The sequence below is a fragment of the Dendropsophus ebraccatus genome, chromosome 4 (genome assembly GCF_027789765.1).
Source record: "Dendropsophus ebraccatus isolate aDenEbr1 chromosome 4, aDenEbr1.pat, whole genome shotgun sequence".
NCBI lineage: Eukaryota > Metazoa > Chordata > Amphibia > Anura > Hylidae > Dendropsophus > Dendropsophus ebraccatus.
In genome coordinates this window covers 76,055,151-76,072,871 of record NC_091457.1, presented here as the reverse complement: position 1 = coordinate 76,072,871, position 17,721 = coordinate 76,055,151, and the positions used below count along the sequence as shown (strand labels likewise).

The 17,721-nt window shown below is 44.9% G+C and overlaps 1 protein-coding gene across 1 annotated transcript; it reads left to right on the top strand.

Annotated features, from left to right (window-relative positions):
• Positions 1–621: 621 nt before the first annotated feature.
• APRT (adenine phosphoribosyltransferase) lies at positions 622–6,130 on the top strand. Its single transcript, XM_069966047.1, has 5 exons — positions 622–735; positions 2,277–2,380; positions 2,908–3,041; positions 3,582–3,660; positions 5,107–6,130. The coding sequence occupies exons 1-5, from the start codon at positions 623–625 to the stop codon at positions 5,247–5,249; spliced, it is 573 nt and encodes a 190-aa protein (XP_069822148.1). The 5' UTR covers position 622; the 3' UTR covers positions 5,250–6,130.
• The last annotated feature ends 11,591 nt before the right edge of the window (positions 6,131–17,721 follow it).

Here is a 17,721-nt window from a genome sequence, read left to right as displayed (position 1 = left end):
GGGTACTGTAGCTGCCACTGGTGTGGGGGGGCACTGTAGCTGCCACTGGTGTGGGGGCACTGTAGCTGACTCTGGCATGGGGGACACTAGCTGCCTCTGGCGTGGTGGGCACTGTAGCTGACTCTGGCATGGGGGACACTGTAGCTGCCTCTGGCGTGGGGGGCACTGTAGCTGACTTTGGCATGGGGGACACTTTAGTTGCCTCTAGCGTGGGGGGCACTGTAGCTGCCGCTGGTGGGGGGGGCACTGTAGCTGCCACTGGTGTGGGGGACACTGTAGCTGCCACTGGCATGGGGGACACTGTAGTTGCCTCTAGCGTGGGGGGCACTGTAGCTGACACTGGCGTGGGGGGGGGGGCACTGTAGCTGCCACTGGTGTGGGGGACACTGTAGCTGCCACTGGCGTGGGGGCTCTGCAGATTTCGCTGTTTACCATGTCAAACACTCCATTTTATTATGCGGTACCGCACTGCCCAGCTGGGCGTTACTCCTGCCGCGGTTTCAGCCGGCATATACAATGCTGACACGAATAGCGGAACCAATGTGAGACGGATGTTAGTCGCTACGGGGTGAGCCAAGATGGCAGCTTCCGCGATCTCATGCGGCTCTCCGGTCCCGTAGGGATGACGTCGGAGGCCACGTGTGTGCCAGTAAGCATGAATGAGGAGAAGCTGGCGGTGGTCCGCGGGGCTGTCCGGGAGTTCCCTGACTTTCCCAGCCCCGGAATCCTCTTCAGGTGAGTGGACACCGGGTCCTCTCTGTATAACAACCTGACCCTTCCAGGATGCACCGCTACTCCCAGTCCTGCAGGGGACATCCTATGGACTTCCTACCGATAGTCTGCAGAAAGTAGGTTTGCATCATGGAGATGACGCCTCTCTGCAGCAGGGTAGAGCCAGGGCATGCACAAGTATTGGGGACTACACTGCTGTATGTGGGCACACTACAGCCCATTCAGTCTGCTGACAGACCCCATCCAGAGGCAATGTTAGGAGCTACAAAGATCAGGGGCTCAAGGCATGTTGCTCTCCTGCAAAAACAAACAAAAAACATGTCTATTAAACTGTTAGAATAGGACAGGTTTAGATAAAATACTAAGTTAGTACTATACAAAGTCAGTACAACACCCTGAATATTACATTAAAATGAGTTTTGTACCCTTAGATGCATCATTCTGCATCAGTCCAAATAATCTGTCCCATCACAAAATCAAATGCCTGTATATAATAGAACATCTCCGAATTATACAGTGACACTGTTGTAACACCATGACTGCATATATTTACTTCTGGTCTGCTCGGACGATCTAGCGATTACCTGCCGAGGCGTGTAATAGCACCATCGGGGAACGAGGAGCAAGGGAGCGCTGACAGCTCCTCTCCATCGCCCCGTGTAATAGGGGCTTTAGGGTAATAGTAACAGCTAATCAGCAGGGGATCCTGGCTGTGTTCACACATAGCATTATGGTGCATTTACACAGGCAGATTTATCTGACAGATCTTTGAAGCCAAAACCAGGAACAGACTATAAACAGGGATCAGGTCATAAAGGAAAGACTGTGATTTATCCTCTTTTCAAATCCATTCCTGGCTTTGGCTTCCAAAATCTGTCAGATAAATCTTTCTGTGTAAACGCTCCCTTAATTAGTGCAATTTTTGCAGCAAATTGCTCAATCACAGTAAAATAGAAATATTTTTGATGAAATTCCAACAAAATTAAGGCAAAAATACTGCTGTTTTACCATGATTGTGCAATTTGTGGAAAAATAACGCTACTTAAAGTGACTGTACCACCAGGCCCAGACTGAAGCACTGGAGGCGAGCCGACCCACCCTTAGTGGGAAGAAACCCCAGCCCCTCCATGACGTGACTTCATTAGAATTAATGGAACACTATCATAGAGGGGTTGGGGTTTCCTCCCACTAAGGGTGGGTCGGCCCGCCTCCAGTGCTTCAACCTGGGCCTGGTGGTACAGTCACTTTAATCGCTATGTGTGAACATACCCTCATGCCTATAACACCTGTTCACTGGGGGTTTGACAAGCTGGATTAATGGAGGATCTGTTATAAAAAGGACAGGAGAGTGGCTTTAAATGTTAGGGCATCCATATTATGGTAATGATGAATATGCTACTGGGCTTCACATCTGCATATTACATGCTAAAATGTTTCCACCGTCCTTCCTTGCTACCCCGGCAATGAAGGTTCTGTAACGTGTTTCCCAGATATGTTACAGTTCCCTTCTACTATGTGTGTGTCTTCTGATTCTGGATTTCCAGGGACATTGCTCCAGTTTGTAAAGACCCTTCCGCATTTTCTGCTACCATCGACCTGTTTGAGAGCTATCTCAGAGAAAATTTCCCGAAGATTGATCTGATTGCTGGTAAGGGAGCACTGAGCATAAAGGGCTGCGACCTCTATCAGCCGTCACCAGATCCAAAGGTTCATTGACTTCAGCGGAGTTTGCTCCGGCTCTGTTTACCTGAATACTACCTGATAATGCTCAGCTTTTGCCATATCTGTTGTTCTACAAATACATCCCCTGCCCATATGCCCTATATACTAGGCATATTAAAAAATCAACAAGTTCATTAGAAAAAGATGAGGGCACTCACCACTTATATTAAAAAAAATCATTAACTGGGATCTACTGCTGGGCCTTGTCCCTGATTCAAAGTAAAGAGGCATTCTAGTAGACTTGAACCACTCATGTTTACATAGAGGGCCACTCATGTGAATGTCTGCCATGTTCGGCTGACCGTTTTTTAAGGTGTGTGGCATCCTTTGCACTGCACACTGCCCAGTTTAGCTTTAGGCATATACAGCATGCGCCCCCATCCCTACCCTCCCTATGAGTTACTTTATGTGTAAAGTACAATGCACATATTAATAGTCTTTCCCTTCCTTCAGGTCTAGACTCCCGTGGATTTCTCTTTGGTCCAGCACTGGCACAAAGACTAGGAATTGGGTTTGTGTTGATTAGAAAAAAAGGGAAGTTACCAGGTCCAACACATTCTGTGTCCTATAGTCTGGAGTATGGAAAGGTATGTACAATATATGGGAACACACTATTATTGGCAGCACCGCAGACACAAACCATGCTGGCAGATGGCAACTATACCTAATGTCTAATTGGTTTTATACTGCTCTGACTTAACACATAGGGGGGAGATTTATCAAACTGGTGTAAAGTAGAACAGGCTCAGTTGCCCCTAGCAACCAATCGGATTCCAACTTTCATTCCTAACAGACTCTTTGGAAAATAAAAGGTGGAATCTGATTGGTTGCTAGGGGCAACTGAGCCAGTTTCACTTTACATCATGTTTTAAAAATCTCCCTCATAGAGTTTAATTACCATGCATTATCACTATTTTGCTGCATTCTGTGACAAAATATTAAGAATTACCGCTAATTAAATACTATATGTGAACATGGCCTAAAAATGAGGGGGCACTGCCTGTTGTGGTCCAAAGGCCATATTTTTAGTTCTACGTTAAGGAGCGACGTTAAAGCTCAAATAAATAACTTTGTAGCACTGATTGGGTATTTTCCTTTCTTATATGTCTTTTTAATGTCTCCATAAGGCTGATATTGAAATTCAGACTGATGCTGTGGACCCCGGACAGAAAGTTGTGATAATTGATGATTTATTGGCAACTGGAGGTAATTGGTATTCTATTTTCATGTATATATGTCTGCTCTCATGTTTCCATATAAAATGTTTTTAATGTAATGACTCCAGAGAGTGACAATTTAAAAAAAAATAAATGAGGGCCCTATTACACAAACAAATTATCTGACAGATTTTTAAGCCACAGCCAAGACCAGACTATAAATAGAGATCAGGTCATAAAGGGAAGGCTGAGATTTCTCCTCTTTTTCAAATCCACTCCTGGCTTTGTCTTAAAAAAATCTGTCAGATAAATCTGTTGGTTTAATAGGGCCCTAAATCTGATATCCCATATCACAGGGGTGACTATTTACATAGAAAGATTATCTGCCAAAGATTTGAAGCCAAGGCCAGGAATGGATTTGCAAAGAGGAGAAATCTCAGGCTTTCCTTTATGACCTGATCTCTGTTTATAGTCTGTTTCTGGCTTTGGCTTCAAATTTTTGGCAGATAATCTGTCAGATAATCTTTCTGTGTAAATAGACCCCTAGGGAGCCCTCATCTCTGTCTAAAAAAACCTCAAATTTGTCTGCTGCTATTGATTGTGAACAGCCCAAGTGGTGTGTGTGTTTTTTAACGTATCAGATACCAGAAGTACCAGTTCTTCTGTTTTTGGCTGTCATTATTTATACAATGCATGGTATATACAGTGAGTAGACTACAATTGTCTTTAGAGGGTAAACCAGCTCACTTTATTTGATCTGTAATGCAGGGAATAAAGAAAGAAAGTGATCACAGACCCCATTGAACATGGTGGTGATATTAAAATATATTCTGTAGCTGTTACTCATGGCTAGGGATAAGAGAATTTACAGTAGTAGTGATGCATTTGCTCCAGGTACCTGGAAAAGCTGGATCCAGTCTTGGGGAAACTTATCTCAGTTTCGCAGGACTGGATCCGGCTTTTCCAGGCACCCAAAGGGGAGCGGCAACAGGATGACAAGCCGAGCGACGAGCTTCTGTAAATTCACTTATCACTAGTCATGGCCATTATTCAGAAGTAGTGCAACATGGTATTTATCGGATATTGCAGCTAAGATCCACCAAAGTAAATGGAGTACACTGCACTGCCGCACACAATTCATGTCCGTTCACAACCAAGTTGTAGATTTTATAAAATATGCTAATAAGTAGTACAGTATGCAGCTAAGCGATTTTGTCTGTTAAAATAATAGGCATTATGATGGACCCCTTTATAGTGCATGGTTTTCTATAGTGTCTGACATTGATTAGGTCTTGGCACTGCCTTTATTTAGTTGTTTTGCTCCTATAGTAACAGAAGTAACAACGCAGATGGGAACAAGGCCTAACATATTAAAGCACCAGACATCCAGCTCCTGTGGCCCTTGTAATTTCATTGTATTGGTGGCCTCAGGGTCATGTTGTTTAGAAAGTGCTGTATGCTTATATAGTAATCTACTGTATTATATTCTTTGCAGGGACAATGGCTGCAGCATGTGAACTACTGCAGAGAAGAAATGCAGATATCCTGGTGTGCCTGGTTGTCATAGAGCTGACCTCACTTAAAGGGGCAGAGAAAATTAAGCCTTACCCTTTTCATGCATTGCTGCAGTACGAATAAAATGTGATTTTAGGTTTGAAGGAACCCAGAACTTGTAAATCAAAAGATGCATCTGTACACAGCGAGGAACAACAAAGGGCAAATCTTAAAAATGGTCCCATGTATCCTCTCAATGTATCCTGTTAAAGAGAGTTATCCAGCACTAAACACATGTCCACTTTTACCCCACTCTTGTCTCCAGTTCAGGTGTGGTTTGAAGTTAAGCTCTATTTACTTCAACGGAACTGAGTTTCAAACTCCACCCAATCTGAAGACAAGAATGGTGCAAAAGCGGCCATTTTTGTTCACTGGATAACCCCTTTAAGTGGAAATATATGGGCATACCACAATCACTGACTATTTCAAAAGAATGGCAAAATATGTAAACACGTCAATTGTCATAGTCTAAAGAGGTACCCATACATTGTATAGACAAACCTTGGTTAAAGGGGTTATCCAGCGCTACAAAAACATGGCCACTTTCCCCCTACTGTTGTCTCCAGTTTGGGTGGGCTTTTGAAACTCAGTTCCATTGAAGTAAATGGAGCTTAATTGCAAACCACACCTGAACTGAAGACAACAGTAGGGGGAAAAGTGGCCATGTTTTTGTAGCGCTGGATAACCCCTTTAAGGGTGGACTACACATAAGCGTGCAAGCCCTTTGCTGTAATTAGCCATCGGCCACACATCTATTACATGCCAGGAACAGGCTATAAACAGGGAACAGGCCATAAAGGAAAAACTGGTGATCTGATATCATTGTGTTCTATTGGTGGTTACTCACTCAGAGGCTCCGGGAGAGTCAGGTAGAGAGAATGCTCCTTTGGCCTCTGTTGGACTACTGTAATTCTATGGACACATAAGGTGTGTAAATAAAGAACATTCCTGGTGTATGTGCTAAATGTGATGTGAGCTCGATCTTATTTCCCAGTTTAGGGAAGTAATGATATCCCATAATGATCCAGAGCCCCCCCCCCCCCCCCCAAAAAAAAAAACCTGCAAATCACATTCACTGTAAGATAATGTATTCTGAATATATGGAGAAATAAAAATGCACTGTAAAATCTAAGACGGTCACAGAATAATGCTGTCAACTATTAAAAACTGCAGGACATTAATAGACTCACATGTCCTTACCAATCATTGACCCATCATTGTGCATCCTGGCAAAATTAAAGGGAAACTCTCAGATGCAACCTGTATTTTAAACTGCTGACACTGTTAGATAGATATTAGAGTAAGGACATACACAGTACGTTTCATATATCTGTCTGTGCTTCCAGAAAATGCAAAATGCCTTCATTCTTCGGTGCAAAAAGGTGTTCCCAAGACCCTGGTCTGTTGAAAAAGCTGGAATGCCTCATTGCTCCCCTTCCATCCCTGACCTTGCTTAAAGGGACTCCAGTGATCATAGAAAGATAAAATGCACATTAGGTGTTACAGCTTGCCTGGCAACAGAAGAGACAGAGATCATGTGACCTTGGTCTCAGAAGGTAGGGGGAGGACTGAGGAGTGGAGACAGAGTGGACCAGGATGTGAGGATTTTCAGTAGCTTCAGGGGAGTCGGGATGTGCTGTAGACTAACGCACCAATTCATGTAGTAGTGAAGTCACAGAGTAGCCAGGAGGTAACAAATACAATAATTACTTTATTCCAACATCTTCAGATACGATTTAGCGGAAACTCCACTTTTATCAAGCATGGACCAATTCATGTAATAGAAACCTATTACAAACAATCTTAAATTATGGGTTGTGATTGAACGGGATTAAGTTTTTCTCATCTAGACCTTTGTCTTCCAGCTGATTGGCAGTCAAGCAGGGATAGAGATGGGAGGCATTACAGCCCTCAGCACTTGCATCTCAGAAGCTTGGGAAAGTCTCTGACACCTTGCACTAATAAACGAAAGCCTTTTTCTATGTTCTGGAAGCACAGATGGATATATGAAAAGTGGCATATACCTCCTCAACCTAATAGCTACAGTGGGGAAAATATGTATGTTACACTGCTGATTTTACAAGTTTTCTTAGTCTTATCATAGGTACACTTCAACTGTGAGAAAAAGAAACTCCAGAAAATCACATTGTATAGTTATTAAATAATTTGCACTTTATTAAATGTAAATTCTTTCAGCAGGCACGGAGAGCAGAGGCGCCCTATACTTATCATTGAGACACTCAGGCAGGCAGAATTCCGAGCAGAGTTTGTGGCAGGGATTCCATTCAGAATTTCTGCCTCTTTTCCTCAGTTTGAATGTACCCTAAAACAAACCTGCTGGCATGTATCTTTTAAACCTTTTCATGCTGATTCAAATGATAATACAAAGAATAACCTTTGCTGCCTGATCCATTCTACAGTTTTTCTATTTAGAAAAATCTAAATTTGTAAATAAGCCCCCAGTGCATTAGTCTGTCCACCAGCCTCTTTGCTAAACTTTGAACTTTGCTAAATAATAGAAAGACAGTACGAATTGGGCAGCAAAGGTTTTATTTGAATCAGTGTGAAAAGGCTGGTACATGCCAGCAAGTTCATGTGTACAAATCTGCTGGTAGTTTCTCTTTAAAGTGACACTGTCCCCCCCGTTTTGCATTATGACTTCTCTACACAGATGTAATGGGTAAATCTAGCAGTTTTTATACCTTATTTTATATCATACATCATGGTGCTTGTTCAAGTAAAAAGTGATCTTTTATCAACTGCAGATTGTTCTAAGTGGGTGGGGCTTCACAGCAACAGCTCCACTTGGCCACACCCCTCTATTGGAACAGGCTGGCCTAAAGGTCTAGGCCCCACCTCCTCTAGGTCGGCCCATATCAATGGGGGTCGAAGGGGCAGGGTCTATGTGGCTGAAGAATGGGGCGGGGCCAAAGGTGGTGCTGTGGCCAGGGCTAAGTGGAGATGTTGCTGTAAGCCCCGCGCTTTCGCACAATCTGTAGTTGATAAAAGATGTATGACGTATGATATAAAATAAGGTATTAAAACTGCTAAATTTACCCATTAAACCTGTGTAGAGAAGTTAGAATGCAAAACGGGGGTGACAGTGTCACTTTAAGCTGGGCATACATTTTCTCTCCTCTCCCAACTCCCACAAATAAATGATTATTTGGAACAGCCTAACTTTCATGTGTTCTCTATTAAGAGAGGAAGGGGTCAGGCCTTGTCCACACATCCATTTAGTTTCATAGTTAAAGGGGGGGGGGAAAAATCAACTGGTGCCAGAAAGTTTTACAGATTTGTAAATTACTTCCATTTAACAACACTTAAAGGGGTTATTCAGTGCTACAAAAACATGGCCACTTTCTTTCAGAGACAACACGACTCTTGTCTCCAGTTCAGGTGCGGTTTGCAATTAAGCTCCATTCACTTCAATGGAACTGAGCAGCAAAACTCCACCCAAACTGGAGACGTGAGTGGGGCTGTCTCTAGAAGAAAGTGGCCATGTTTTTGTAGTGCTGGATAACCTCTTTAAACCTTCCTGCAGGACATACAGCAGCTTGTAACTACTGGAAGTGCTGTATTCTTTCCAGTCTTAGGGTGCATGCACACTACGGAATATGCGCATAAAGACCGCTACAGATTCCGTTGCTGGCCCCTGCTCGTAGCAGCACGCATCTCCGCCCGTGCCATAAACACCATTTTATGGCCGGGCGGATTCCGCCGTCCGTCGTAAAAATTGACATCCGTCTGTGCCTAGAATTGAGTCTATTAATACTATTGGGCAAAAGTCCCAAATACCTATGTTTACTTGGCGGCTTAAAACATAACCTTTAAAGGACAAGTGCCATGAAAAACTTTTTCCCAGTAATTGAAGCACATTAAAAAGTTATATAACTCTGTAATGTGCTTTAATCACCTATCTGCCTCCCTTCCCTGTCTTTCCACCCCCCACCAGGAAGTGTCCTGATTCACACAGACCTAATTACTGTCACAGTCACCAGGCAGCTCCTTCTTGTGAGGATGAGTCATCAGCAGGAGGGCTGCTCTAGGTCCTGTTACACCAGCCTCCCCTGCCTTGTCAGGTGACTCTGCTTGCTCAGCTTATCTTCTCTAGTGACATGACTCCTTCACTGAGTCCACGGCAGCAGGAGAGAGGGTATGAGGGGTGGGGGAGCTGCCTATGTGCCCGAGTAAGTCTGAGGGAAGATAAGCAAGTGAGATGTGACAAGTGATGGCTTGCAGTTGTTCAGCCAATGGGAGCTGAGCAAGCTGAGTCACCTGACAAGGCAGGGGAGGGGGGAGGCTGGTGTAACAGGAGAAGGAGCTGATAGAAGAGCTTGGTGACGACAGTAATCAGGTCTGTGTGAGTCAGGACACTTCCTGGTGGAGGGGGGAAAAGACAGGGAAGGGAGGCAGATAGGTGATTGAAGCACATTACAGAGTTATATAACTTTGCAATGTGCTTCAATTACTGGGAAAAAGTTTTTCATGGCACTTGTCCTTTAATTGCCATCTAAAATATTCAAGCTCCAAACAACACACAACATAAACACACAGTGCTTAAGTGAATTAAAAGTGTGGTGAGGTATAAGAAATTTACAATTGTTTCTGGTGTCGAGGGATACTAATATGGTCATTCGGATAGTGCGGTCACTAACAGTGTCCTGGCCTTGGACAATAACTGATAAACGTATAGTTCTATCACTTGACAGTACTAGGCTGGTGGTGATAAGCAAGACACACCATCAGGCTAGACCGCACTGAATTCCACAGACCCCATATTGTAATGTAGCACCGTGACCACCGTCTATCGGATGCTAACTGAAGCCTCGTAATTAATATCGGCTTCTACATGCGATTTTGTATACGCATACCCCCATTAAACTGACTAAATCCAGGTAACATTAAACCACACATTAAAACCTTATTTTACCTATACTAACATGTTTCGTCAGTACCTCACTGACTTTCTCAAAGCTCACTGGCAAAACTGAATGGATTCTATGGCACAAGCGGAGATGCGGGTGTCCACGAGCAGGGGCCAGCAACGGAATCCGCAGCGACCTTTAAGCGCGTATTCCGTAGTGTGCATGCACCCTGACCCAGTGCTCCCTGCTGCCACCTCTCTCCGCGGAGGCTTGGAAACTTCTTTTTGAGTACAGAAAGAGGCTTTTTTGCCTAATAAAACCTATTACAGAGTTTCTTAAAATTGCTTGTACTATTGATTTCTACAAAAAAAAAAAATTCACATTTACACTTTAAGTTTGGAATTCAGCAGAACCTTGATGACTATGCCATACTATTATGTGCCTCAGCACTCCATGTCCTCTTTCTGTGGCTTTACACGGTCTCCTACATTCCACCTGAATGAAACACCTAAATTCAGTGGTTAACCCTTAGCCGCACCAGGACGTTATAGTACGTCCTGGCAGGAGGTTACTATCCGCACCAGGACGTACTATAACTTCCCGGCTCCCGGTGCTCACTGTTTACATAAACAGTGACCGGGAGCCGCAACTAAACTGTCAGCTGATAGCTGACAGTTTAGTGTTGCTGCTGCTGGACCCCCTGAAGGGGTCCAGCACAGGCGATCACCGGCATCAGTGGATCGGTAACGATCCACTGATCCCGGTGAAGCAAGCAGTAAACCCCCGGTCCCGGTCTCTGTCAAGTTCCGGGATCCGGGGGAAGCTGCTGCCACACAATCCCTGCCCCCCCGCTGTCCCCCGATCTTCATCCCCGCCTGCTGCTGCCGGCGCTCCTGCTGTACCGGTACTTACCACAGCACAGCGGCGGCGATCCGGCAGCAGCGGCGATCCGGCGGCAGCGGCGAACGGGTTGGGGGGGGGGGGGGTGTCGGCGGTCTTTGACTTGCTTCATCCTGGAGGCAGAGAGAGCCCGGCATCAGGGGGGGGAGAGAGAGAGGTCCATGCTGCAGCAGGAGGGGGGTCACGTCAGAGATCGCTCCTTCCCCCTCCTCCTTGCAGCACTGGCTCCCCGGTCCCAGAGCTCAATGAGTTCTGGGACCGGAGAGCCAGTGCTGCAAGGAGGTGGGGGAAGGAGCGATCTCTGACGTGACCCCCCTCCTGCTGCAGCATGGACCTCTCTCTCTCCCCCCCTGATGCCGGGCTCCCTCTGCCTCCAGTATGAAGCAATCCCCCCACCCCCGGATCGCCGCCGCTGTTTCGGTACTCACCGGAGGGTCACAGCAGATGTCTCTCCTTCCCCCTCCTCCTGGCAGCACTGGCTCCCCGTATCCCGGAGCTCAGAGTTCCGGGACCCGGGAGCCAGTGCTGCGAGGAGGAGGAAGGAGAGACATCTGCTGTGACCCCCTCCTGCTGCAGCAGCATGTACCAGCGTCTGTGTAGTGACGCTGGTACATGCTGCTATATACTGTGAGTGACAGCTCTGTGATCAGAGCTGTCAATCACAGTATCTGATTATGGATGCAGGCTCTGATCCCTCACTTTGTGAGGAGATCAGAGCCTGCATCCATATACTGTAAAACACACACACAAACACACACACACATATAATAAAAAATGCCCCCTCCTTGTAATAAGGGAGATCTTAGTGTCTGTCAGTCAGCGTCAGTTAGTAAGCGTCAGTCAGTGTCCGTTAGTAAGCGTCAGTCAGCGTCCGTTAGTAAGCGTCAGTCAGCATCTGTTAGTAAGCGTCAGTCAGCGTCCGTTAGTAAGCGTCAGTCAGCGTCCGTTAGTAAGCGTCAGTCAGCGTCCGTTAGTAAGAGTCAGTCAGCGTCCGTTAGTAAGAGTGAGTAAGCATCAGTCAGTGTCCATTAGTAAGTGTCAGTAAACGTCTGTGCACACACAGACATAGGTGCTCCTTCTCTTCTGAGCCCTGTTGTGCGCCCATACAATACTTTATGTTCACAAATGGGGTATTTCTGTGCTCAGGAGAAATTGCTTTACAAATATCGGGGGGCTTTTACTCCTCCAAGCTTTTGGAAATTTGAAAAATTTGAGATTTTGCCAATGTATAAGTGTGAAAAATGCAATTTTTCATTTTCATGGCCCACTTTTGCAAAAAACTGAAAAACCCGTAGGGTCCAAATGCCCACTGTACCCCTTGTTACATTCCTTATGGGGTGTAGTTTTCAAAATGGAGTCACTAGTGGGGGGGTTTCACTGTCTCGACACTAGGGGGGCTCTGTAACTGTAACATGGTCTCCTACATTTATTCCAACCAAATCCATACTCCAAAATTTAAAGGGTGCTCCTTCTCTTCTGAGCCGTGCTGTGTGCCCACACAACACTTTACATCCACAAATGGGGTATTTGTAAAAACTGCAGATTCAGAGGAATAAATATTTTATTGCATTTCACTTTTTTTTAACTGTGCGGTATGAAAGAAATAGAATTGAATTGAAATGTCTACAAAGAAAATGGAAATTTTTACTTTTCACACTTATTTTGCAGTTATTCCTGTGAAATGCCTAAAGGGTTAAAAACAGTTTTAAATGTCAATTTACATACTTTAAAGGGTGAAGAGTTCAAAATGGGGTGAATTATGGGGGTTTCTAATATATGGGCCTCTAGAATATGCTCCAAAACTGAACTGGTCCCTAAAGAATTCTGAGTTTTAAATTTTTACAAAAATGTAGAAAATTGCTACTAAACAATAACGGCCTCTAAAATCCTAAAACAGTTCAGGCATGTTCACCAAATGCTGCCAATATAAAGTAGACATGTTCTAGATATGAATTAGTCAATAATTTATATGGTATAACTATCTTTCTTATTGGCAGAAACTTTCAAATTTAGAGAAATGCAATTTTTTTCAATTTTTCACATTTTGGAGTTTTTTACAAAAAAACTTAAAGGTAGTGGCCCAAATGTACCACTAACATAAAGTGGAACATGTCACGAAAAAACAATCTTGGAACCACAAGGATCGGTAAAAGCATTCCTGAGTTATTAATATATAAAGTGAAACATGTCATATTTGAAAAATTTGGCCGTGTCAAACACCAAAACTGGCTGTGTCCCCTAAGGGTTAAAAGGGGTATTCCGGGCTTAGAAAAACATGGCCACTTTCCTCCAGAAATGGCACCATTCTCGTGTCCTTAGTTTGGATGTGGTTTTGCAGCTCAATTCCATTCAAGTCAATGAAGTTAAACTGTAATACTACACACAACCTGAGGACATGGGTGAAGCTGTGGTTGCAAGAAAGTAGCTGCTTTTTTGGTGGTAGTCCAATACTTTCCCCCATAGTGTATCGACCCTATTCCACATTTCTGTGTCATTGACAAACTAGTGAGGTAAATCTCGCAGTGCATCTTGGCACCTATGACGTGTTTTACCAAGAAAAGTTGCAGAAAAAAAAACATAATGGAGAGCGGACTAGACTTCTGACAATACGCATATAACATACTTAAAAAAGCATGGATTTACTCACTCATCAGGGATCAGGGATCCCCCGGATCAGGAACATACAAAATTAATACAGGAGGATCGCAGGGTTTGAAACTGCAGAGTACGTAATCTGAGTGACGTCCTGAGACCGCATACTCCCTTCTAATGAGTGAGTAAATTCATGCTTTAAGTGTGTTATATGCGTATTGTCAGTTAAGAGTTTAGTCCCCTCACCATTGTTTCTTTTTCTCCAACTATCAGTATACTGGAGGACCAGTGTGGCCCACCAGAGGGATTGCAGCAGACCTGAATGAGAAACAGTTTTATAGTCGCTTTCACCACTCACCAAGTGTAAAGGCATTATTACACAAAGTGATTATCGGCTGATAATAGTTTACCTGCTCCACGGCATGTGTAATAGCGCGGGCGGGGGAACGAGGACCAATCAAGTGCTGACCTGACAGGTCGGTGCTCGCTTGCTCTTTACATCACCCTGTGTAACAACAACTATTGCTAGTATACTAAGTGCTCCATAGGAAGGACAGATCAGCTCCTGATTAGTTTTTTTGTGTTATTTCTTTCAGAATATTTGATCAAAAAAAGGAATTCTACAATTTCAGCCAGATGCAAAGCAAAGAGTTTAACATGCACTTGGTGAATGGTGTAAAATTGAGGGGTTGAGGGATGTTGGCTATGAGATTAGCTGGTGGCCCAATAAGTGATTACATACATTGCTTAGGCTGCATTCACATTCTGTGTTCTGTCCGTGAAACATAGGAGACATGGCCTGCAGCCGCTGTTGGAACTTCTGAGCCAGTCTCTGCAAACACTTGCCACATGATGTATAAATATCATGCCAGGAGCGGGGAAACCGCTTGAATCTCTAGCACTGTAATGACAGAGCCGCGGAAATTCAAACGGTTACATCATGCTGTGCGGAGAAACAGACCAGGACAGGCATTCACCACCCATGTTTCAGGGACATTACCTGAAACATGTGAATACAGCCAGAGGTACTGTATATGATAAAGAATTAAGAAATTGTCATGTCATTGTGGATTCTCTCATAGAAATCAATGGGATACCCTATTTTCTATGGATTGTAACTAGAAATGAGGGAACCTGGAGCATGCTCGAGTCCATCCAAACCCAAGCTTTGGACATTTGATTAGCGGTGGCTGCTGAAGTTGGATAAAGCCCTAAGGCTATGTGGAAAACATGGATATAGTCATTGGCTGTAGCCATGTTTTCCAGACAACCTTGGATAAAGCTCTAAGGTTGTCTGGAAAACATGGATACAGCCAATGACTATATCCATGTTTTCCACATAGCCTTAGGGCTTTATCCAACTTCAGCAGCCACCGCTAATCAAATGCCAAAAGTTCAGGTTCGGATGGACTTGAACCCGGTTCGCTCATCTCTAATTGTAACCTTTTTGGCATCATTCACTTGTTGAAAGGTTTTGTTTCTAAGAACAGATTTACAGAAATACAAACACTACAGATGCCCAATCTGTAGTTTTTAGCAGATTGTATTAGTGATAGAAGGATCTACAGACATGAAAAAACTGGTATGCATAAGGGTCCTATCATATTAAGTGACTAACAACTGCAAACAGCTACCTCAAAATAGTTCACCATATTACACAGTATGGTGGTAGTTAGGGTTCATTTACACAGAAAGATTATCCGAGATTATCTGCCAAGGATTAGAAGCCAAAACCAGGAATGGATTTGGAGGGGGGGGGGGGGGGGGGAGAAATCTCAGGAATTCCTTTATGACCTGATCTCTGTTTATAGTCTGTTTCTGGCTTCAAATCTTTGGCAGATAATCTGTCAAATGATCTGTGTAAATGGACCCTTAGGGTGGTATTACACGGAACGATAATCGGCCGAATTGGCCCGATTCAGCCGATTATCGCTCCGTGTAATAAATGCAACGATCAGCCGATGACAACGATCATCGGCTGATCGTTGATATAGGTTAGAACCTATTTTCGTCGGGCGCCGACCGCGCACCGCTGCGTGTAATAGCGGTGCGTGGCCGGCGACTAACGATATACATTACCCATCCACGTTCCAGGGCTGCTCCTGCCGTCCGCTTCTCCCTGCGTCCCGCGCGCGCTCTAGCGTCACAGAGGCCTGTCAGCTGATAGGCCGCTCAGCCAATCACAGGCCGCGGCGGTCCCGGCCTGTGATTGGCTGAGCGGCCTACCAGCTGACAGGCTGCTGTGACGCTAGAGAGCGCGCGGGACCCCCGGGAGAAGCGGACGCAGGAGCAGCCCTGGAACGTGGATGGGTAATGTATGCCAGTTTAGCAAGGGCTGCAAGGACATCGGTAACGATGTCCTTGCAGCTCTTGTCAAACGATTATCGGGCCGTGTAATAGGCCCAGTAAACGAGCAACGATCTAGCAGATCGCTGCTCGTTTACAGGTATTATCGGGCCCTGCTCGGCCAGTGTAATACCACCCTTAGGAATCCTTTTAGATATTGCAATTTGTCAGCTGTGGGTGCAGCAAGCATCACTCATTTGCAGTGCCTTTACACAGCATAACAAAAAGCGAGGCATCCAGGCTGCACAAAACAATTCTTGCAACGTTTGTGCAGCCCTGAAAACTGAAAACACATCAGTTTAAACATCACATCTGTTTCGGAGTTCTTGGGTGATCAGTGTCACTTTTTACACTGGCCTATTATTGACTGCAGGAATGTTACTAGCAACACTCCTGGCTGATAATCGGCCTGTGTAAAAGGCCCTTTAATCACAGGGGTTACGGAGCTTGAAGCTGCAGGCCTCAATGCTGGGAGTTCCTTATGCCTGCCCACAGCTTCATGCTCAGTAACATCTAATTTAGGGAGAATGTGAATGCCCCCCTTATTCCTACTGACTGATAAAACTGCTCAAGTCAGAAAATCATGTGATTGCTCTAGTACAATTTAGAGATTTTTTTTTAATGGATTAAAAGCATTTTACTGAAGGGGTTAAAATAGATTTTTTTGTTTTTGTTTAATCATGAATTTAATCATTCATGTAATAGAAGGCTTTTTTAAGCCAAAGCCAGGAACAGACTATAAACAGAACAGGTCATAAAGGAAAGGCTTTAAAAATCTCTGTAAAAAAAAGGTACCATTAGAGTGGTTCCCCTAAAGAGGACCAGTCACCCCCGGCGACGGGGCGACAGGCTCCCGACCCCCCGCCAGAGCCCCCCACACCCACGCGATCCCGCCGGGTCACAATTTAGAAATTAGACCAGCACTCATAAAATCTTCCTATAGACTTAAAGCGTAACTATAAAATATTTTGACCATTCAGTTTTAGTTAGCTTAGGTCATAAGACTTTTTGCAATATACATTAATAACCTAAAATGAACAGTTTTTTAAATACATAAGGCTGATTATGCCCTTACAGCTCTGTCTGGCTCTGAGTTATTTCTGCTGGACACGTCCCCTCCCTGCAGATCCGTACTTAGGGTGGTATTACACGGGCTGATGGTGGCCCGATAATACCTGTAAACGAGCAGCGATCTGCTAGATCGTTGCTCGTTTACTTGGCCTATTACACGGCCCGATAATCGTTAAACAAGGGCTGCAGGGACATAGTTACCGATGTCCTTGCAGCCTTTGTTTAAACTGTATACATACCTAATCCATGGTCCAGGGTTCCTACTCTTAACTTCTCCCCGGGTCTGCGCACTTCAGCTTCACAGCGGCTTGTCTTTGCTGACAGGCCGCTCGGCCAATCACTGGCTGCAGCGGTTCCGGCCTGTGATTGGCCGAGGGGCCTGTCAGCTGACACAGGCCGCTGAGAGGCCGGAGCGCACAGGACCCGGTAAGAAGCTCTGAGGAAGAGGAACCCTGGACCATGGATTAGGTATGCATTCTTCTTTGCTAATAGTCAGCCGCGTACCGCTATTACACGTAGCGATGCACGGTCGGCGCCCGGCGATTATAGGTCTGAAATTATATCAACGATCAGCCGATGACAACGATTGGCTGATCGTTGTCTTTAGTACACGGAACGATAATCGGCCAAATCAGGCCGATTATCGTTCCGTCTAATAGTACCCTTAGTGTACAGACTGACAGCAGCATCAGATAACAGCCCTAACACAGAAACAAAACCTCCTCCCACCCTCCTAGCAGCACGTTCTCCCCCCTCCCCTCACAGAGGTGACTTAGCAG